Source organism: Acanthochromis polyacanthus, chromosome 8 (genome assembly GCF_021347895.1).
Source record: "Acanthochromis polyacanthus isolate Apoly-LR-REF ecotype Palm Island chromosome 8, KAUST_Apoly_ChrSc, whole genome shotgun sequence".
In the NCBI taxonomy this organism is placed as follows: Eukaryota; Metazoa; Chordata; class Actinopteri; family Pomacentridae; genus Acanthochromis; species Acanthochromis polyacanthus.
In genome coordinates, this window is record NC_067120.1 from 27434589 (window position 1) to 27458626 (window position 24038).

At 39.7% G+C, this 24038-nt stretch overlaps 1 protein-coding gene across 7 annotated transcripts in view; it reads right to left on the minus strand.

Annotated features, from left to right (window-relative positions):
* The window catches only part of pot1 (protection of telomeres 1 homolog), a 132653-nt gene that overhangs the window by 62432 nt on the left and 46183 nt on the right, over positions 1–24038 (minus strand). For 6 of the 7 annotated variants that reach the window (XR_007943623.1, XM_051951558.1, XM_051951559.1 and 3 more), the window contains exons 6-7: positions 12982–13056; positions 8034–8160 (exon numbers count right to left, since the gene is read on the minus strand). Coding sequence is in view for 6 of the 7 variants with exons in the window: in XM_051951558.1 (XP_051807518.1) it covers positions 8034–8160; positions 12982–13056 (202 nt within the window). In the remaining variant the exon portion in view is untranslated. The remainder of the gene's footprint in view (positions 1–8033; positions 8161–12981; positions 13057–24038) is intronic. The other variant, XM_051951562.1, reaches the window with a different exon arrangement.

The following is a 24038-nucleotide window of genomic DNA, read 5'->3' on the forward strand; positions in this document are numbered from 1 at the left end:
CCAGGTCATGTACAGAGCTACTCTTGAAAACAGTCTTCTTCCATCAGCTGAAAAACTCATTCTTGCCTCTAATGACTGGATTTTCTGACGAGACAATGCTCCTTGCCACACGGCAAGGTCAGTTAAAGCCTGGATGGAGAACCAAAATAGTCGAATCATGCCTTGGCCTGCTCAATCACCAGCTCTAAATCCAATTGAAAACTTGTGGAAAATCATGAAATGCAAAATGGAGAACCACAGGCCCCAAAACAAAGCAAATTTGTTTGAATTTGTGGAACAGGAATGGCCTGCTGTGACAGCAGAACAATGTCAGAAGCTAGTGAAGAGCAGGCTAAGACGTATGGCTGCAGTCATAAAAAGCAACGGTTATACAATCAAGTACTAACTCCTGTGTGTCATGTGACTAAAACAGACAGAAAAGAAAACATGGAATGCCGAAAAGCACTGTTTGTGGCAGTACAATGCCATAGCTACTGAAGTAAGAACTTAAGTAATTTCGGTTATTATCAAGAAAATCATGGAAAATGACTAGATATCAGCTCTTAAATTAAACTTTTTTGAGCTTTTTTCATTGTTAGCGTTGTATTTGTCCATTCAAATGTACCTTTAGTTGTACCAGGCACTGAACAAGAAAATGAAGAAAACAAGGGTGGTCTAATAATTTTTTCCATGATCGTATTTCCGGTCATTGTGGCCAAATAGCTATTTTTGTTAAAAGAAACTTTTCTGACCACAGAACTTGATTCCACAAGGCTTTTTCTTGGTTCATGTAATCAGCAGCAACCGTCAGCCAAACCTAGAAGTGCCACTTAATGAGAAAGGATGGTGATTCTTGGTTGACTCTTGACCATCCTACACATTCATCTCTCACAGGGTTCCCACTCTTTCCCCTGAAAGGTTTTCCAGGACTTTTCCAGGACATTTCCAGTCGGTACAGACACACGTTATCAGGTAGGAGGACGTAGGAGGTGAAGTGAGCGATGTCACCATGACGTCACGATCATACGCAGCCGGACGTTTCGGGACAGAGACTTTATCTGTGTTGACCATAGACTGTATTCTATGGTGTTGACCGGCGTCATCAACTGAAAGTTTGATTTCAGACATGAAACGCTCAGCTGCACCCTCAACTGTTGTGGGAAGATGTAAGTTTACGCGGACGTCACCACACACCTCAGCAGTAAGGGGAATGAAATGATGTTTCAGTAAAAGTGCAGGTGTCGCAACACCCACTCCACCCACACAACAGAATTCATAATGTTGTTTTCATTCCCTTATTTTTATCAGACAATACAACAACTGTGAGCTACTGAGTGAAACATGGCCCATACCTGTTAAGCCGCCGCTATGCTGATATCAGAGTTGTGTTTCATCTCGCAAGTTACGGCCAACTCAGGGGAATGCAAATTTGATTGGCTGGTAGCGTCACATGGGGCGCTGCACCGGCTCGAAGCAGAGAAGCGCTATTTTATATATGTTAAATGCCTCAATGTTGTCCAGAAAATACGGTGACAACAGACATGCATGCGCATAACTTGTAACCCGTTTGCATTGACAGGGGGAGGACAAATATTTTTCCAGGACAAGTTAACCGTTTCCAGGACATTTGACCTTTTTTTCTCATTTTCCATATGTTTTCCATGACTGGAAAATTGGTCAGTCATTTTCCAGGTTTTCCAGGATTTCCACAACGCGTGGGAACCCTGTCTCGGCAGAGATAGCATATGTTTTCTTACTCATCACTGCAGTGATACAACTTTACTATGCACTTTATCCTTATAAGCAACTCTTTGCACAGACACTTTTGGGATCAGTAACTGCTTCGGAATGGCTAACAGGAATTTTCCTGACTTGTTCAAGTTGATGACTTACATTTTCAGATCTGTGCTGAGCTCCTTAGATTTTCCCATGGTAGCATTTGTTGCTAAGTCTAATTGACTTTGAAAAGAATCACTCATGAGAAGTTCAGATGCCATGTAACTAATAAAATGTAACTAATACAACTTCCTATAAATCAAAACTAAGAAAATATTTAAATTTGTATGTATATTTTTGATACAGCAGATTTTGTCATATTGCCAGAAGACCTATAATAAATCCTTGAAGGAACCAAAATTTATGTTTGTGTTTTTGTTTTGTTTTTTGACAAAGGCACGTTTCAATAATCCATCACTGAAAATTAAGAGTTGTAGGAGTCATTGGAAACTGCTGACTAAATAATACACACAATCACTACAATTTTCTACAGTCCAAGGCAATGCCCTTAAATATAATGGATGGCTGCCTACATTACTCCATATATAGGGACTACTATATAGTCAACTATAGACAGAGTTCATCAGCTCAAGTAACACTTTTGGATACCATTCAAGTCTCTGCAATTTTAATTACGTTACAACTGATACTCAGTTAAAAGTAACAGAGAGCGAACTGATCAGTATTTTACTGATAAATTCATATTCTACGAAGTGGCTTTTCCAAAATAATGAATGAAAAAAACACTTTTATTCTTTGTTTTTGTTGTGATACATTGCTGTGCTTCCACTGTATATATTAATTAGGGCTGGAAACGTTAACGCGTTAATTAATGGCGACAAATATTTTACTTTACATTACATTATTTATCCTTTACATTATTATAGTAATGGACTGATGTTGTTGTTGAGGTTTCAATGTTTATTGTTCAGTTAGTTAACTTGTATGTTGTTAGCTCACCTCTGATTGGCTCAGAGTCAGCAGTAGCGTGTGTGTTGAGTGAGGGACAGCTGGGAACGGCGGGTAATTTTGGAAGTTATAGGGTTTTGTAGGTATTTTGGTGTTGGGTTCGGCCCACAATAGTCTGTGGGAAGGTTCAATAAACAACCAGAGAATGAAATAAAGTCTCACTCTTTCATCACAGAGGGTCACAACAATATTAGTCCATTAGTCCATTGCTCACTGGCTCTGAATGCCCAGACAGACTAACCATGGGTCACAGGAGGGGTGGATGTTGATCAGTGCTCGGGATGGGCGTCATCATATCTCACCCAAACTAACAGTGGAGGGAAGCTTCGTCAGACTAGTTGGATGCAGCATGTGGGAGAAGCAGAGAAACTAAAACAAGACAAGCTAACAAATGCCGCAGCGAAGTAGTTGGCCACAGACTGCATTCCGATAAATATTGTGGAAGATGTCGGTCTGTGTAACATTCTTAGGATCACAGCGAATGACAGCCTCAACCTGCATCACTAGAAGGTTTTTTGTGTGTGTGTGACAAAATAACCTGGGACTATAGTCCCCGATGCAGCAGTCATGGATTCGAGTCTGACTCATGGCCATATACTCTTCTTCCCATGTTTCCTGTCAATCAGTTCAATTCAATTTTATTTGTATAGCGCCAATTACAGGTCAAATTGTCTCAAGATGCCTTACAGAACCCAAATGCCTGAACCCCCAGAGCAAGCCCTAAGGCCACAGTGGCAAGAAAAACTCCCTTTTAATGGGAAGAAACTTTGAGCAGAACCTGGATCTGTATGTGGGGGAACCCATCTGCCTGCTGGCTGGTGGGTTAGGAGGGATTGAAGAGGTAGAGGGGTAGAGAAGTAGAGAGGTAGACGGGTAGAGAGGGCAGAGGGGCAGAGATCCGCTATCCACTGTCCTATATATTAAAGCCTACAAAGGCCAAGAAAAAGAAGTACAAACATGGACTTCACAGACTGAAAGGTCTTTTGCACAGTCAGTCCCAGCTGTGTACTTTTTTGTGTTTGACCACTTCACTTCGCTCTAACAGAGACAGCCACTACTGAACATGGATTGTTTCGGTTACTCCCTGATCAAAGAAAAATGTTTCTGCTGGTACTTGTTTATAGAAAAAATAAGAATACAGGTATATAAATGTTCACTTGCTGTTGCTGGGAAGTTCCCGGTTATAACGTTATGATCATGGCTCTGGACTCTGAGGGTAACTTTATTTGTTTAAAGTGTTTGCAAACCAAATGTGATTGCATTTTTGTTCATATAGCAGCACTTTCAAAAGGGCAGAATACACTACTTTTAAATTCATTATTTAATTTACGCATAACACTGCAATTAATTGCGATTGAAAATTGTAATAGTTGTCCAGCACTAATACTAATACAAATTACTATTTTTCATTTTAATATTTTCACATAATAACTCATGGATTTCTCTCATGCCCAGTGTCATTTTAAGAAGCTAAACAAAAGGAAAGACCTATTTTGTAAAATATAAATATAAACATAAATAGCCATCAGGAAGTTGTTGAAATGGCACCAATCTTTCTCCTTCAAGGCAAGGCATGATGGTATATCATATCATATATATTGCTCAGTTAGCAACTATCAGCTGCACATTACTTTTCACTGTGCATTGTGTGATACTTTGAGAGCACTATACAAGGAAGGCATGGGCAAACTACGGCGTTTTAATCTGGTGTCCGTCCAGACTGTTTCAGCCATCACTGTATAGTTTTTTGTATATGGAAAACTTTTACACTGCGATTACCTTCTAAATATATTACAATACGAGATACTAAATCCTTTAATAGTGATCTATTTATCCGTGACTTGCAAAGGGTCAATTGAAACAGACTTTACTTAATTCCTGATACTGCTGTGGCTTGGGAGTTCTTTTATTCTTAACTCTTGTAGTCTATCAGCCCGACTCCAAAATTTGGGCCATCGGTACCAAACAGGGGGGCAAATGCTATTAGTTATTTTTTAAAAGGTATACATCTGTAAATAGTAAAAATGTATGATAGCAGTGTGAGAGTGGTAGCTTTCTGTAAAATATTGGCATGTCTGATATGCAATGTCGGTCCTTTTGATAGCTTTTGCCCATGATGACCTTTAAGAGAATTTCTGTCAATAACTTAAAGTAGAATAAAAATATCATGACAAATTTGGTCTTAATTTAAAGCCAGGAGACAGGTATTTAAGACAAATATTCATATGTGGTAAAATGTAATTTATTTGAGATGAAATTTGCGATTATATTTACCCCTACCCCTTAAAATTTGAAAATATTTCGATTTTGGTCAATGTTTATTGTTTTTTTTTTCAACAATAAGGTTCTTAAGAATAATTATTTGACCTTTAATACATTTACCAAGGCCTTTGGTACAAAATGCATATTTGTTAATGACTTATTGTGCAGATTTTGCTGCAGATTTTGAGGAAATTAGAAAAGTAGTCGATCAAATTATGATTTTCAGCAGCACATACTTTTTGAAGAACATTTTGTAATAACTTTTGTTCTACTCAGGGTAGAGCTACAAATAATATACCACTAAAAAGCTAATGCAATATACTTTTACCCAAAAATAAATATTTAGGCCTATCCTAGAACAAGTTGCCACAATATGTTTATTTGTTTACCCCTACCCCTTAAATTTACTGATACGTTTGCACTGTGGTTTCATTAGAATGCTTATGCAGTGGTATAACAACCAGATAACAATCATGTCCACTAGGGAATCAAATATAGTTCTCACTCTCTCCCTCTCTCCCTCCCTCTCTCTCTCTCTCTCTCTCTCTTTTTATATCTGTTGGCAAGACAAAGCATGTTTATTACAATTTAATCTCTCTTTGTTTCTCTTAAACTATATACAAAGTCTACATGAAGCTCTTTTTCTACAAAGCATTATAACAATAATGAAGAACGCATCGTACATGGTGACCACAAGGAATAAAAGCCAATGTTTGTGTTAAGCTAATATTGAATTATCAATATACATGACATAAGGGGAATGTTTCAATATCTACAGCAGAATATGTAAACATGGCGGAAACCATTGGTTTATAGACATATTTTACTGATTATGAATAGCCACTCTGTACACTGTGAAAACTTCTTACACAACGTTGAGCTTGCATATGTTATAGTTTTTAAGGTTGTGAGAATAATTTAATAATCAGGCTCGTCAATTTCGTCTTCACTTGATATGTCCACTTCACTTTCTTCCTCATCATTTGGTTGGTTAGTATAGTTTTTAAGTTTGCACATGTGAGTGCACCTCAGTCCATTTGCAATGCATGTACACTCAGGTGCTTTGCATGACCTTGAGCAACTGCATGCCAGCAATTCCAGGACCGAAGATGGGGCTGGAAAACCATCCATCCAGTCAATAGCTAGCTTACTTTGTCCTTCAACTGTTTCCATACTCCATCCGTGGCCAACTGGGCTTGGAATATCAGGGTGACTCATTAAACAACGTCGCCATATAGCAGTTTGATAATTCGCTCGTTGAATGTGTCTGTATAGGCAATCCTGACATGGTGGCAGTTGATGTGATTCTACTTCACCCTTTATTGTGCAAAATAAGTGATACCGCAGATCATTGATTTTTGCCACTTTGCTGTTGGACACATACAACTTGCATGTGAACCCTTCTAGTGCCTCGTACAGAGCTGGTGCGACATTCCATTCCTTGTCCAGTTGACTGAATGCTTCTTGTGTTGCCTGGTCCTTCCTAAGAAGTTTCAATGCTGCAAGTTTACCCTTTCTACCCTAGACTGTGTTACATTATTTTCACATAATTTCTTCTAGAACATGCATAAATTCCTAATGTAAGATATGCATTATGTAGAAAAGACTCAAGTCTAAGTAATTTAGCCAAACATATTGTCATAAACTACATGGATGTCTTCTGAGATCACTACTTTAGAATTTTTCCAAAATAACACAAATATTTAAGGGGTAGGGGTAAGTACCAGCAGCTAGTTTTCCTACAATAACGTTTTCTGCACCGAATATGAATATTTATCTTAAAGGCCTATATCTTAGCTTTTGATTAAGCCCATATTTGTAATAATATCTTCAAACTGTCAGAAGATATTAGTAGACAACCACTTAAAGGGCACTGCAGCCAAAATACTGTAAAGGAAACTACCATGTATATCAAACATGCCAATATTTTACAGAAAGCTACCACTCTCACACTGCTATCATGCATTTTTATTATCTACATATATACACATTTCAAAAATTAATTGATAGCATTTGCCCCCCTGTTTGGTACCAGTGACCCCCTCTGGCTGATACACTGCATCCACTGTTCAGGAGTATGAATGACACTCAATTTTTTTTCTTCACATTTTTTTCCCCAAAGGACCGCGACCCACAGAAAACGGGTCTGCGACCCACTTTTGAGTCGCGACCCACCAATTGAGAAACACTGTACTAGACAGCCCAAAAGCATGACTTTGTTCTCAAAATTTTAACATAAAATTTCTAAAAAAAAATTTAACAATGGGATGTTTAGTCATTATTTTTTCAGTTGATATGATGTTTTTTTGTTCATATTAACATGGTTTTTCTGTCTGAAAATATTACTGTATCTTAGCAGAGGCATGTTGGCCAGCAGTGGAACATCTGCTGGTATGGCAATGCTGATAAGTCTGTTGGTTGGTTGGTTGGTGGGTTCACTACTTTGGTCCAAATATATTTGGACATTGATTGATTGGACATTGATCATTTCATTTTAAATCCACTGTGATGGTGTACAGACACAAAATGCTGATAATTGTATCAATGTCCAAATATAATTGGACCAAAGTAGTGAACCAACCAACAGATTTTGGTTTGTTGGTTCACTAATAAGTCCAAATATTTATCAACCTGACTGTACCTTCAAAATTGTTTGAGGGATTATCACAAAATTTGGTATAGACATTCATGATCTCTGTGGCATGCATTGCAACAATTAGTCATTTTTCAGATTTTTTCATCTAGTCAAAATTTTAATTTATTCAATTCTGTAAATAATGCACTAATCAACAAAAATTTAATTCTTTCCATCAGCCACCGATTTTTTGTGTTTAATGCTCATTAGCAAGTGGTATAGCACGCTAACACACTTAAACAAGATGGTGAAGATGGCAAACATTCAATGTTGCAGCATGTTAGCATTGTTAGTGTGCACATTAGTACTTAGCTTCAACAGTCTTATGGAGCTACTAGCAGGGCTGCAGAAATATTGTCTTTTGTTTGAGAAACATACACAAATCACACTGTTGTTGGAGTTACTGACTGACCTGTGCCACGGCTCTTAAATGGCTGTTTGAAGAATACCACCACGCCATACACGTTAACAACAGATCCAGCTGACAGGTCACCCAGTCGGACATATGTGTATTTTGGAATTTTAGTTTTCCTACAAACCTAAAGAGAAAAAAAAATGTTAAAAAGAAGCACAAACACTCCACATTAAAACTCCATGCTGTTGATGAAGCCATCAGACTCGCAACCATCTGTAAACTAAAAGGACTTTATGTTGACAACCATCTCCTTCTGTTGTTGTATCAAAGCATCATCCAGTCTGTCCTCCTGTACTGCTCCACCTGCTTCTATAACATGCTCATTGTTAAAAACAAAACCAAACTCATGGACATAACTACTACAGCCTTCAAAATAATCGGTCTTCCCACATTAAACGTCACAGAATTAAATAACAGGGCCACTACACGAATTGCAAGCATACTAGAACAGAACATAAAACACTTGCTCAACACATACCTCCCCTTCCTCCCCTCAGCATATACAGTGGGTAGAAAGTATTCAGACCCCTTGAAATTTTTCACTCTCTGTGCCATTGCAGCCAGAGAGTGAAAAAGTTCATTTTATTTCTCATTAATATACACTCAGCACCCCATCTTGACAGAAAAAAACAGAAATGTAGACATTTTTGCAAATTTATTAAAAAAGAAAAACTGAAATATCACATGGTCATAAGTATTCAGACCCTTTGCAGCGACATTCATATTTAACTCACATGCTGTCCATTTCTTCTGATCCTCCTCGAGATGGTTCTGCTTCTTTATTGGAGTTCAGCTGTGTTTAATTAAACTGATTGGACTTGATTAGGAAAGGCACACACCTGTCTATATTAGACCTTACAGCTCACAGTGCATGTCAGAGCAAATGAGAATCATGAGGTCGAAGGAACTGCCCAAGGAGCTCAGAGACAGAATTGTGGTAAGGCACAGATCTGGCCAAGGTTACAAAAGAATTTCTGCAGCACTCAAGGTTCCTATGAGCACAGTGGCCTCCATAATCCTCAAATGGAAGAAGTTTGGGATGACCACAACTCTTCCTAGACCTGGCCGTCCAGCCAAACTAAGCAATCGTGGGAGAAGAGCCTTGGTGAGAGAGGTAAAGAAGAACCCAAAGATCACTGTGCCTGAGCTCCAGAGATGCAGTCGGGAGATAGGAGGAAGTTCCACAAAGTCAGCTATCACTGCAGCCCTCCACCAGTCAGGGCTTTATGGTAGAGTGGCCCGACGGAAGCCTCTCCTCAGTGCAAGACACATGAAAGACCACATAGAGTTTGCCAAAAAACATATGAAGGACTCCCAGACTATGAGAAATAAGATTCTCTGGTCTGATGAGACCAAGATTGAACTTTTTGGTGTTAATTCTAAGCGGTGTGTGTGGAGAAAACCAGGCACTGCTCATCACCTGCCCAATACAATCCCTACAGTGAAACATGGTGGTGGGAGCATCATGTTGTGGGGGTGTTTTTCAGCTGAAGGGACAGGACGACTGGTTGCAATTGAAGGAAGGATGAATGCGGCCAAGTACAGAGATATCCTGGAGGAAAACCTCTTCCAGAGTGCTCAGGACCTCAGACTGGGCTGAAGGTTCACCTTTCAACAGGACAATGACCCTAAGCACACAGCTAAAATAACAAAGGAGTGGCTTCAGAACAACTCTGTGACCGTTCTTGACTGGCCCAGCCAGAGCCCTGACCTAAACCCAACTGAGCATCTCTGGAGAGACCTCAAAATGGCTGTCCACCAACGTTCACCATCCAACCTGACAGAACTGGAGATGATCTGCAAGGAAGAATGGCAGAGGCTCCCCAAATCCAGGTGTGAAAACTTATTGCGTCATTCCCAAGAAGACTCATGGCTGTACTAGCTGAAAAGGGTGCTTCTACTCAATACTGAGCACAGGGTCTGGATACTCATGACCATGTGATATTACAGTTTTTCTTTTTAAATAAATTTGCAAACAATTCTACATTTCTGGGTTTTTCTGTCAAGATGGGGTGCTGAGTGTACATTAATGAGAAATAAAATGAACTTTTTTGATTTTGGCAAATGGCTGCAATGACAGAGAGTGGAAAATTTCAAGAGGTCTGAATACTTTCCGTCCCCACCGTAGATACTGAACACTGACATGACGAGGCAAAAGCCTGATCCCATGTGTTATAGCAACCCTTAATAAAAGGCCAAGGTGATCTGGCCAGAGTGAAAACAACACTTATGTGCTGAAGAGTGTTTTGTTGGATGTGTGTGAGGTTTTTTTGTTTGTTTGTTTTGTACTGTCCTGTCAATGTAAATCAAGTGGAATGGTGCTGTGGAACGGGGACAATAAAGTCTAAGTTTTTTTTTTTTTAAAAGTATGTTGTATGCCATTGTTTACACACCAATGCTGGCATGTTAGCATGCACAGATCATCCACAGCACTAGAAACACTACCTGGTGAACTGAATGATGGTAATCTTGCTGCAATGTTTTGCTGGCAACCTTAGGTCCTGAAATTCATGCAGGACAATTCACCCTGACTGGTTGTACTGCAAGTACAACTGGGTAAATAGGTGTCAAACAGTTAGTCATGTTGACATGCTAACAGTGAGCTAACCGCTCATGATCTTTCAGTCCCTCCAGGATTTCGCGGGCGTTTTTCGTGATTGTTGTGGCCGAAAATGCCTGAATTTGCGGCAGCTTTTCTAAAAAATTGCGATATAAGTGGCAATGTTTTAACCTTATTTGTTGTGATGAAATTGCGGGAGACAGTGACAATTGCTAAAACGCTGCATTATTTTCCAGCTTGTACAACATGTTTCAACACTGTAATTGACAATATTTATTCTGAAATTAATTATTTAATGTTCCAACCCATTTCCACAAAAGCTGGCACACCATGCTGGGACATTAGCAGCAGCCAGATACTGGTTAATAAATGATGTGACCAAACTATGCAGGGGCGACAGGAATTGATGGGACTCAGAAACAGCCCCACAATTTAATCAGTTGTTCCTTGTATCATTTCCGATACATCCACAATGGTAGATTTGTTGAAGGATCACAATGATGTGATCATCAGCAGGCCGCTGAGGTAGCGCTCACTTGTTGCCATGGTTACTGTGCCACTATGAATCCTTAACAAATCCGTGGATCCAAATTTTAAGCCGTATCACCGCCAAAGCCGAATCATTTGGTCCTTGTGTCATTTCTGATCGACCCTGAAAACTTCATTCAAGTCCCTGAGTCCATTTTTGAGTGATGTTGGTAACAGAGGAAGGATTCACACACGCTGATCATCACATAACTCCGCCATGTTCCTTGGTGGAATAGTTAATCTAATTTACCTCATTCTTTCAGTGCTCTAATGGATTTGGATGCAATAGTTTCCATCATGGTGATTATTCTGGTCTGTTGTCCGCTCATTTCAGCCGTTCTAATATGTTTAGTGTTTAAAAAAAAGTGTGTATCAATCGATGATTTTTTATGTGTGTTTTTTTTGTATTCCACCACAATATTGCACAGTTGTAAAACAGTGTAGCTCCGCTTTGGTGAAGAACATCAGTGAATTAATTGTTTATCACGGTCTTCAGCACTCATTTTTGTTGTTAAATGAGAGACATTAGTATAGCACATGTCAGCATCTTCAAACCATAAACAAGGAAGTAAATTCGGTGAAGTACGTGCATTAGATTTGCGCTGGGAGCTGCTATGATTGGTGGAACTCACGGGAGGAGGGCCAAAATTGCAGGAAAGTTTCAGTGATTGGACAAAGTTGCAAGGCTGCGCAAAATTCGTGGAAATTGGTTGATTTTGCATAAATTCGCCCGATCGCAACATCGTGAATTCCAGGAGGGACTGATCTTTACAGACTGCGAGGAAGACTAACTGCTGGCGTGATGTCTCAAACAGTGAATCAATTATGAATCATGCATTTTCTGTAACTGTCAGATTTTATAATCTTGGCATTTAACCAGACAGACTAAAAGCTAAAAGCTTAGGGAATGACTGATCAGAGTAGCTGATATTTTACAAATTCCCTCCATCTCTTTGAGTTTCTTACACAAGATTGGGTATTCAGAAGAGAATAATAAAGATCTGAAAAATGAGCATATGCTCATCAAAGAGAAAACCAGGGAGACAAAGCCTGTCCAACATTTATTTGTGCCAGCATTTTCTCTACAATACAGATCTAACAGAGGAGAAATTTAACTTTTCTTTTAAATCCAGCCTTCAAACCTTGATCACATGACTCTGAAAATCTCTAATGTCTTACAGTGAGTGTTATTCTGTGTGCTGTGTCTGTTAGTTTTTTTTCTGTTTTCAAAATTCATTCTTAGTTTGTTTGTTTGTTTATTGTTTATTTCACAATTTTATTTACATTCATATTATATGTTGTTTTTTAATGTCCGTTCATAACATTTATTTCTTAAGTTTGTGAGGCTCTTTTTGACACAGTTTTCAGCATTTCTGCTCCATACACCACCACAATGGGTTTGAAATAAAACAAGATGTGCTTTAAGTGCAGACTTTCAGCTTTAGAGGTATTTACATCCAAATCAGGTGAACGGTGTAGGAATTGCAACACATTTTATATGTGCCCTTCACCTTTTAAAGGGGCCAAAAGTAATGGGACAATTGGCTGCTCAGTTGTTCCATGGCCCATGGCTTAAATTAAAGCTGAAAGTCGGCACCTTAAGCATATTTTAATTGTTTTATTCCATAAAATCCATCCTGGTGGTACACAGAGTCGAAATGCGGCAAATTATTAAAAATGGGGCTTTAAAGGCCTAAAGACAGTAGTATCAAACATTGACTACAGGCCAAATACAGATCTGTGGTGAAACCTTTCAGCAGAGGTGACCTTAGCACAGCCAACAAATGATGTGAAGCATCCTGACAGATACAAGACACTCCAGCAGCATCTTCAGTGAACCAGGCTTCTGACTCTGACCTCAGTAGAGAGAGTGGAGCTCCTCTTGTTGGCCAGCGAAGGTTTGCCGTCAGGAGGAGGCTGTGGACGGAACACCTGAAAAGCAACAGGAGACAGAGATGAGGTGTTAAACTGCTGTTTTGTTGTCAGTTTTTCTTAGCACGAGACACTGCATAGGTGAGGGGAAAGTGTCAGCTGTCTAAAATTAAAATAGTAAAAGTGAATGAATATTTACTTCAAAACAAAATATGGTCCAACAGTCAAATTTATTTATATGCAGTCGCGAACAAAAGTTTACATGCACTGGTTGTGCACACCATGTATATCAGTCTTGACTTTCCAATAATTCCTATAACTACTAATTTTCTCTGTTTCTGTTCAAGTGTATGGCAACATTTTCTCTGCCGACCAAAATCACAATTTTGCCTAAAAGGTCTTTATCTACATTACATAACCATGTGACATCTGTCTTGGGTAAATAGACAGTGTCAGTGACTTAGGGTACACCTGCTATTCGGTGTGGAAGTGGAATATAAATGTAAGCATGATGCCTAATAAATGTAACCCTGAGCAAGTCACATCACTGGTCTCTTCCCCCTATGCTAATGATGACAACAGCTCTGCACTATTTAGACAATAAAATTGTAGCCACATGCAACACCTTACACAGATGATGAGAGGGCAAGTGGGTATTTACCTTATCTTAATAGGAAAAAAACATTTATGAAGCTGTTTATTATCTACTCACACTATTTGAGCTGTATCTCATGTCATAAACAGCCACATCTCGTAAAATGCAACAGCAGAATTTGTGCCATCATGCATACATGAAATGCTGCTTTTGCTAAAAACAAATTTAAATTTGGAAAAAAAGAAGTGACAGACAGGATGGATAAGCCACTGTACTCCAACATCACCTACATAAACCATGGAATACCATGAGTCTGATGGTTTTGTATTGATTGGGATTACTTTGTCGCACCCTGGTGTCATTTTGATATCAATGAGATTAAACACAGTGGACGGTGATATGTGTGATATGTGGTGAAATGCTCAGCACCAGCATTTGTCCCCATTTTCCTCTTGAGAAGAAGTTTAGAGACATTATATAATGATCAGACATAACATTATGACCTGCCCTGATCCTATATGTCCTGGAAGTTGTGAGGTGGGCCTCCATGGATCAGACTTGTTTGTCCAGCACATACACACGTGGACAAAATTGTTGGTACCCCTCAGTTAAAGAAGGAAAAACCCACAATTCTCACTGAAATCACTTGAAACTCACAAAAGTAACAATAAATACAAATTTATTGAAAATTAATAATCAAAAACAGCCATTACTTTTGAATTGTTGATTAACATAATTATTTAAAAAAACAAACTAATGAAACAGGCCTGGACAAAAATGATGGTACCTCTATAAAAGATTGAAAACTATTTGACCAGAGTGACATGATTAACTCAGGTGTGTCATTTAATTGACATCACAGGTGTTTCCAAACTCATAATCAGTCAGTCTGCCTATTTAAAGGGAGACAAGTAGTCACCCTGCTGTTTGGTGAAAAGGTGTGTACCACACTGAACATGGACAACAGAAAGCGAAGGAGAGAATTGTCCCAGGACATCCGAAAAAAAATTATAGACAAACAGCTTAAAGGTAAAGGCTATAAGACCATCTCTAAACAGCTTGAAGTTCCTGTGACAACAGTGGCTCATATTATTCAGAAGTTCAAGACCCACGGGACAGTAGCCAACCTCCCTGGACGTGGCCGCAAGAGGAAAATTGATGACAAATTGAAGAGACGGATCGTTCGAATTGTATCCAAAGAGCCCAGAGCAACCTCCAAAGAAATTAAAGGTGAACTCCAAGGCCAAGGTACATCAGTGTCAGATCGCACCATTCGTCGTTGTTTGAGCCAAAGTGGACTTCATGGGAGACGACCAAGGAGGACACCACTGCTGAAAAAAACTCATAAAAAAGCGAGACTGGAATTTGCAAAAATGCATGTTGACAAGCCACAAAGCTTCTGGGAGAATGTCCTTTGGACAGATGAGACCAAACTGGAGCTTTTTGGTAAGGCACATCAACTCTATGTTCATAGACTCAAAAACCAAGCATACGAAGAAAAGAACACTGTCCCTACGGTGAAACATGGAGGAGGCTCAGTAATGTTTTGGGGCTGCTTTGCTGCATCTGGCACAGGGTGTCTTGAAAGTGTGCAAGGTACGATGAAATCTGAAGACTATCAAGGCATTCTGGAGAGAAATGTGCTGCCTAGTGTCAGAAAGCTTGGTCTCAGTCGCAGGTCATGGGTCTTCCAACAGGACAACGATCCAAAACACACAGCCAAAAACACCCAAGAATGGCTGAGAGAAAAGCGTTGGACTATTCTAAAGTGGCCTTCTATGAGCCCAGATCTGAATCCCATTGAACATATGTGGAAGGAGCCCAGATCTGAATCCCATTGAACATATGTGGAAAGAGCTGAAACATGCCATTTGGAGAAGACACCCATCAAACCTGAGACAACTGGAGCTGTTTGCTCATGAGGAGTGGGCCAAAATACCTGTTGACAGCTGCAGAACGCTCATTGACAAATACAGAAATCGTTTAATTGCAGTGATTGCCTCAAAAGGTTGTGCAACAAAATATTAAGTTATGGGTACCATCATTTTTGTCCAGCCCTATTTCATTAGTTTGTTTTTTTAAATAATTATGTTAATCAACAATTCAAAAGTGATGGCTGATTTTGAATATTTAATTTTCAATAAATTTTTATTTATTGTTACTTTTGTGAGTTTCAAGTGATTTCAGTGAGAATTGTGGGTTTTTCCTTCTTTAACTGAGGGGTACCAACAATTTTGTCCACGTGTGTACTACAGATGCTTGATTGGATTGAGATTTGAGGAATTTTGAGGCAAAGTCAAGACCTCAAGCTGGTTGTTGTGTTCCTCAAACCATTCCTGAACCATTTTTGTTTTTTGGCACAGTGCATTATCCTGCTGAAAGAGGCCACAGCCATCAGGGAATACCGTTTCCATGAAAGGGTGTACATGGTCTGCAAAAACGCTTAGGTATGTAGTGCATGTCAAAGTTGCATCTACAAGGATGGCAGGACCCAAGGTTTCCCAGTATAACATGGGCCAAAGCATCACACTGCCTCTGCTGGCTTGCCTTCTTCCATAGTGCATCCTGGTGCCATGTGTTACCCAGGTAAGCGATGCACATGCATCCAGCCATCCACGTGACCAGGTCTGATGCTCACGTGCCCATTGTTGGTGCTTTTGGCGGTGCAAAGGGACAGCACGGGCACCCTGACAGGTCTGCGGTTGTGCAACCCCATACGCAACAAATTGTGATGCACTATGTATTCTTACAGCTTTCTATCAGAACCAGCATTAACTTCTTCAGCAATCTGAGCAACAGTAGCTCAGTTGTTGGATCAGACCACACAAACCAGCCTTCACTTTCCATGTGCATCAATGAGCCTTGGCCACCCATGACCCTGTCACTGGTTCACCACTGTTCCTTTCTTAAACCATTTTTGATAGATGCTGACCAATGCAGACCAAAAACACCCCACAAGAGCTGCATTTTTGGAAATGCTCTGACCCAATCGTCTAGCCATGTCAATTTGGTTCTTATAAAACTCGTTCAAATCCTTACACTTGCCCATTTTTCCTGCTTCTAACACATCATGTTTGAAGAAAAAATGTTCACTTGCTACTTAATATGTCCAACCCACTAATAGGTGCCATGATGAAGAGATAATAGGTGTTATTCCTTTCCCCGGTCAGTGGTCAAAATAGTATGCCTGATCTGTGTATGACCTTTGATTGCTAACCTGGAAAAAGAGCAGATCCTGGTATATTTCCCCATCAGGCATGTCATTGGGAAATTACCAAATAAGTGAATCCTTGGAAGCGAGGGAGCCAAGCGACCGAGCTTGGGGGAGGGTTTGGGAGAAAGCTTTGAAATTCAAAGGCTGAAATGGTGCATTCTGGTGAACTCTGACACCTAGAATTCTTTAAACATGAAGGCTTAAAAAAATGTCTGTATGGGACCTTCTAGGCACCCCCCAAAAACAGCACAAAGTCATGTTTAATATGATGAAACCAAATATTTATACTGGATTCAAATTTGAATGAGCCACATGAAGTCATCACTATGTGTGCTTTCCGATCGACCATGGGAGTGAGCCTCTTCTGTTGAGGAACTTGTGGGGCAATGCCACTGGGTTGTTGTAAGCATAGACATAATAAATGGATTGCACCCATACTGAGTGCTCCAGGCTCTGCTGGATTCTGCAGGCGACGTTTGACGTTACGGTGAGCATATTGCGTCATTTCCTGTTTCAGCGCTGTGTCGTGTTGTTAGCATGGCTTCTGCCTCTTCCTCTCCTGCTCAGTGTGCCACATGTTTAGTTATTCCTCTGCCTCCTTTAGTGATAACGATATGTGTAATAAGTGCAGCCTTTTTGTAGTTCTGGAGGCGAGGCTCTCCGAATTGGAATCGCGGCTCCGCACCATGGAAAATAACCCGCTAGCAGCTAGCCAGGCCCCCTTAGCCGGTGCGGACCGCAATAGCTTAGCTGCTAGTGTAGCATCTGTTAGCCGTCCCTTAGCAGCTCCCGAGCAGCCGGAAGGCTGGGTGACAGTTCGTAGGAAAAATAGTCCTAAACTCAAGCCTGCTGTCCCGGCTCACCACAAACCGCTTCATGTTTCTAATCGTTCTTCCCCGTTCAGCGACACACCCGCTGAGAAACCAACTCTGATCAGTGGGAGCTCCATAGTCAGAAACGTGAAGCTAGCGACACCAGCGACCAGAGTTAAATGCTTCCCAGGGGCCAGAGCGGGCGACATAGAAGCAAATTTGAAACTGCTGGCTAAAGATAATCGTAAATATAGTAAGATTGTTATACACGTCGGCGGTAACGACACCTGGTTACGCCAATCGGAGGTCACCAAAATTAGCGTGGCATCGGTGTGTACTTTTGCCAAAACCATGTCGGACTCCGTAGTTTTCTCTGGACCCTTGCCTGATCTGACCAGCGATGACATGTTTAGCCGCATGTCGTCGTTTCGCCGCTGGTTGTCTATGTGGTGTCCATCAAACGACGTGGGCTTTATAGATAATTGGAGCTCTTTTTGGGGAAAACCTGGTCTGATTAGGAGAGACGGCATCCATCCCACTTTGGCTGGTGCAGCTCTCATTTCTAGGAATATGGCTGATTTTATTAGTACTCCTAAAGCATGACAACCCAGAGTTAAGACCAGGATGGAGAGCTGTAGTCTTACACACCTCTCTGCAGTTTCCTCACAGCTGTCACCCTCCAGTAATTCAGTTAGCTTTATTGAGACTGTGTCTGTCCCCCGACTACCAAAATTCAATAAATTAAACAAATCAAAAATATACAAAAGAAATAGTAACCATAAAAATTAATACCGCAATTTCAACAGAGCAAAGAAACAGGACAGTTAAATGTGGTCTGTTAAATATTAGATCTCTCTCGTCTAAATCTCTGCTAGTAAATGAGTTGATAACTGATCACCAGATTGATTTGTTCTGTTTGACTGAAACCTGGTTGCAGCAGGAAGAATTTGTTAGCCTAAACGAATCAACTCCCCCTAGTCATATTAACTGTCATATTCCTCGAATCACAGGCCGAGGAGGAGGAGTAGCAGCAATCTACCATTCTAGTTTAAAATTGAACCAGAGGCCTAAACCTGATTAAAGCTCATTTGAAAATCTCACTCTTCGTCTCTCTCATCCAAATTTGAAAGCTCAGAAACCAGCTTTATTTGTTGTTATATATCGTCCTCCTGCTCCTTATTCTGAGTTTTTATCTCAATTCTCAGACTTTTTATCTGAATTAGTGCTCAGTTCAGACAAAGTTATTATTGCGGGTGATTTTAACATTCATGCCGACATAGACAGCGACAGCCTTACAACAGCTTTTAATTCATTATTAGAGTCAATTGGGTTTTCTCAACATGTAAATAAACCAACTCATAGTTTTAATCACACTCTTGACCTTGTCCTGACTTATGGCATAGAAATTGAAGAGTTAATAGTATTTCCCCAGAACCCTCTTCTTTCTGACCATTTTATGATAACATTTCAATTTAAAGTACAGGATTGTTTAGCAGCTGAGAACAAATATCATTACAGTAGGTGTTTGTCTGACAATTCAGTATCTAAATTTAAGGAAATAATACCCTCACTGTTTACTTCAGCAACATTTACTGATAAATCAGAAGGCAAATATTATAATTTTACCCCCACAGAAGTGGATTATTATGTTAATAATACTTCAGCCTCACTGCGTACAACTCTTGATAGTGTTGCACCTGTAAAAAAGAAAGTTATATCTCAGAGAAGACTTGCTCCTTGGTATAATTCCCAGCTGCAGAATTTAAAGCAGGCATCCCGAAAGCTGGAAAGAAAGTGGTATTCCATTAATTCAGAGGAAGTGTATGTGGCTTGGAAAAATAGTCTAGTAATCAATAAAAAAGCTCTTCGTAATGCCAGGACAACTTATTATTCATCTTTAATAGAGGAGAACAAGAACAACCCCAGGTTTCTCTTTAGCACTGTAGCCAGGCTGACAAAGAGTCAGAGCTCCGTTGAACCTTGTATTCCTTTAGCTTTAACCAGTAACGACTTCATGAGCTTCTTTACACATAAAATAGTTATGATTAGAGATAAAATTAATCTGGCCCTTCCCACAAATGTCACAGATGCTTTTGAATTGGCTGTTAGACCTGATGAATATTTAGAATTCTTCACTCCTATATGTCTCTCTGAACTAATTTCAACAGTTTCTACATCCAAACCATCAACATGTCTTTTAGATCCTATCCCAACTAGACTCTTCAAGGAGATTTTACCTTTAATTAATTCTTCAATGTTAGATCTGATTAATCTCTCTCTAGTAACAGGCTATGTACCACAGGCTTTTAAGGTTGCTGTCATCAAACCTTTGCTTAAAAAGCCCACTTTAGATCAAGATGTGTTAGCTAACTATAGACCAATATCCAACCTACCATCTCTCTCTAAAATTCTGGAAAGAACAGTTGCAAATCAATTATGTGAACACTTACAAAGGAATAATTTGTTTGAAATGTTTCAGTCAGGCTTCAGAGTGCATCATAGCACAGAAACAGCTCTGGTGAAAGTTACTAATGACCTTCTCATAGCATCAGATAATGGACTAGTCTCTATACTTGTTTTGTTAGATCTTAGTGCAGCGTTTGACACAATCGACCACATAATTTTATTACAGCATCTAGAACATTCAATTGGCATTAAAGGGACAGCACTGGACTGGTTTAAATTCTACTTATCAGATAGGTTCCAGTTTGTGCATGTCAACAATAACTCTTCTGAGCATACTAAAGTTAATCATGGAGTTCCTCAGGGTTCTGTCTTAGGACCGATACTTTTCACATTATACATGCTTCCTTTAGGCAATATTATTAGGAAGCATTGTATTAACTTCCATTGTTATGCAGATGACACACAATTGTATTTATCTATGAAGCCAGATGAAACTGATCAGTTAGCTAGACTGCAAGATTGTCTTAAGGACATTAAAACCTGGATGACTTTTAACTTCCTACTGCTAAATTCAGACAAAACTGAAGTCATTGTATTTGGCCCCAAACATCTTAGAAACTCGCTTTCAAAGCAAATAGTTACTCTGGATGGCATCACATTGGCCTCCAGTAATACTGTGAGGAATCTTGGAGTTATTTTTGACCAGGACATGTCCTTTAACTCACACATAAAGCAAGTCTGTAGGACTTCCTTTTATCACCTGTGTAATATTGTAAAAATCAGGAACACTCTGTCTCAGAGTGATGCAGAAAAATTAGTTCATGCTTTTGTTACTTCCAGGCTTGACTATTGCAATTCCTTATTATCGGGTTGTCCAAATAGCTCTCTCAAACATCTACAGTTGATCCAAAACGCTGCTGCGAGAGTACTGACAGGAGTTAGCAAAAGAGATCATATTTCCCCTATACTTGCTTCTCTTCACTGGTTTCCTGTTAAATCCAGAATAGAATTTAAAATCCTTTTTCTGACATATAAAGCTCTTAATAACCAATCTCCATCATATCTTAAAGATCTGATAGTACCATATTATCCTAGTAGAACTCTTCGCTCTCAAAGTGCAGGCTTACTTGTTGTTCCTAGAATTTCTAAAAGTAGAATGGGAGGCAGAGCCTTCAGTTATCAGGCGCCTCTCCTGTGGAACCTGCTCCCAGTTTGGGTTCGGGAGGCAGATACCCTCTCTATTTTTAAGACCAGGCTTAAAACGTTCCTTTTTGACAAATCTTATAGTTGGGGCTGACTGGGTGATCCACAGGGGTTCGGCTTGTGTCTTCATTTGCACAGCTGACTCCCTCTTGAACGTCCCTTCGTTCTGCCCCTTGTCATGCTGCTATAGGCCTAGGCTGCTGGGGGACTTCTCTTGACTCAGTGAGCCCTTCTCTATCTACCTTTACATTTAATATGTATACCGTTATTGCAGTACATTCACTGTGTTTCCCCCTGTGCTATTTCTCCGAGTGTCCCTGGTCCCAGAGCTGGATGCTTCAGATCTGCGGTTGATGTTCCACCAACTGGTCCAGTCTCCATCATGTCCACTGTGGGATGCTGCTGCTGACCTTCCTCCAGCCCTCTGCTTCCAACTCCCCTTTTTCCACCAGTCAACTCTGCATCGCCTTCACTATACTTGTTATGCTAACTTACATACTGTTTGAATTTTACTGCTAGCTATATATGGAGTATGTTTTATGTCAGAGCCGTACATCATAAGAGTAAACTATGAGTCTGTTTTCAATGTTAGCTTATACTTTGTCTGTGTCACATATCCTGTCATGCATGTATCCAAATGTGTGTTGTGTTTTCCTTGCTTTCCCATCCCTCCCTCTCCTCCCATCCCTCCCCCTTGCCCTCCTCTGTCCCTCTCAACCCGCCCGGCCAGCAGGCAGATGGGTCCCCCCTATATAGAGCCGGGTTCTGCTCGAGGTTTCTTCCCTGTTAAAAGGGTGTTTTCCTTGCCACTGTCGCCTTTGGGCTTGCTCTGGGGGTCAGGCATTTGGGTTCTGTAAAGCGTCTTGAGACGATTTGACTGTAATTGACGCTATATAAATAAAATTGAATTGAATTAAAGAGTAGACGCCGCATCAACCGCTACTGTCCATTGGGGCTGACGAGCGGTGGGGTCGCCATCTTGGTCCGGTCAGCCGCTGCACTCAGCGCTGTTTGACAGCGCATTTAATCCATCTTAACTCTGAATATTAAACTGATTTTCACGCGTTTTTATTTTTATTTTTTTGCTGCAAACATCATACATGTAGCTATGATACAGGACAAATGGTTCGGCGTATTTTAATATTCATAGCGGGAATAATAGATAATAATAATAATAGGTAATAGAATATTCTGATATTAAGCTCGACTGTAGACAGGTATTTTGCAAACACTGTAAACAAACACACACACACACTAATATATGTTAGAGAAACAGATAATGGCAGTAAAGTCAATTATTTTAATAATTTGAAGAGACAATATATGATTACGCTATATATACATATATAAACAAACTGACTAATGACCATATTTCTATATAAAACAATATATATATATATATATATATATTATCATTTTCTGATATATCTTTTTAATATATATGTATGAATTATATTGATAGTCTATATATGATTTATATAATAATTTTCTCTGATATATTGATTATATTAATACTCCATCTATGATTTATATATATTCATTTTCTCTGATATATAACTTCTATTGTTTTATATAGAAATATGTGTTTATTAGTCAGTATTTTGTTTATATATGTATACATAGCGTAATCATATATTGTCTCTTCAAATTATTAAAATTGGCTAATTGACTTTATTGCCATTATCTGTTTATCTAACATATATTAGTGTGTGTGTGTGTGTGTGTGTGTGTGTGTGTGTGTGTGTGTGTGTTTACAGTGTTTGCAAAATACCTGTCTACAGTCAAGCTTAATATCAGAATATTCTATTACTGTTAATCCCGCTATGAATATTAAAATACGCTGAACCATTTGTCCTGTATCATAGCTACATGTATGACATTTGCAGCAAAAAATAAAAATAAAAACGCGTGAAAATCAGTTTAATATTCAGAGTTAAGATGGATTAAATGCGCTGTCAAACAGCACTGAGTGGAGCGGGTGATCGGACCAAGAGGGCGGCCGTATTTCTCGATGCGCAGCAGCCCGAGCGGCGTCTACTCTTTATTATGTCTATGGTTGCAAGTACACACTACTGATCCCGTATGTTTGGTCCTGTTGTCGCGTCTCTTCCCTCCGCCGGGTGAAAAAATTGCTGGGCATTTGGTGGTTAGAGCGCTTTTCGTACAATTTCCTGGCATGATTTTTCGTTTTCATGTGGTCTATCAGCACTTGGCATCCTCTGTCGCTGTATTTTGTCTCATCGTCGCACACCATACACCTCGCTTTCCCAGCTACATCCAACTTTCGATAATGCTCTCCAATCGTTGTTTCCAACTCGTGCTTTTGCCAGCGCACTGTTGACAACTACGTGCGATCCAACCCTATATCCCTTACACCCTATTTTTTTTTTCTCATCGAATTTGGGTGATTCACGTTGGGTCTCAATATTGATACCGCGACTTTTCGCGGATCCGCGACCAAATAACATGCCTGCCCCATTTTGCATGACAGAAATTTGCAATTTTTTTTCCAGGGTTATGTATTTAAACTATTAGTATGCAGAGAACAAAGTTTTTGAAATTGCACGTGATTTTGGATATGTATGAAAATTTAGAAAAAGTTTGTCCCTGCTGTCACTTTGAGGTAACGTCTTGCGTTGTTGATGTACTGATGATTGCTTGCAGGTTAAACATGAGGATGATGAGAAATTCATTAGCAGGTAAACAGAGACAGGGCTCCAGGTGTTGTTGTCTGACAACAACATAGAATTAGACATGGTCAGAGATGACTCATATTCAGTTTTTAGAGAAGATCTCTTGCTTGAACATAAAC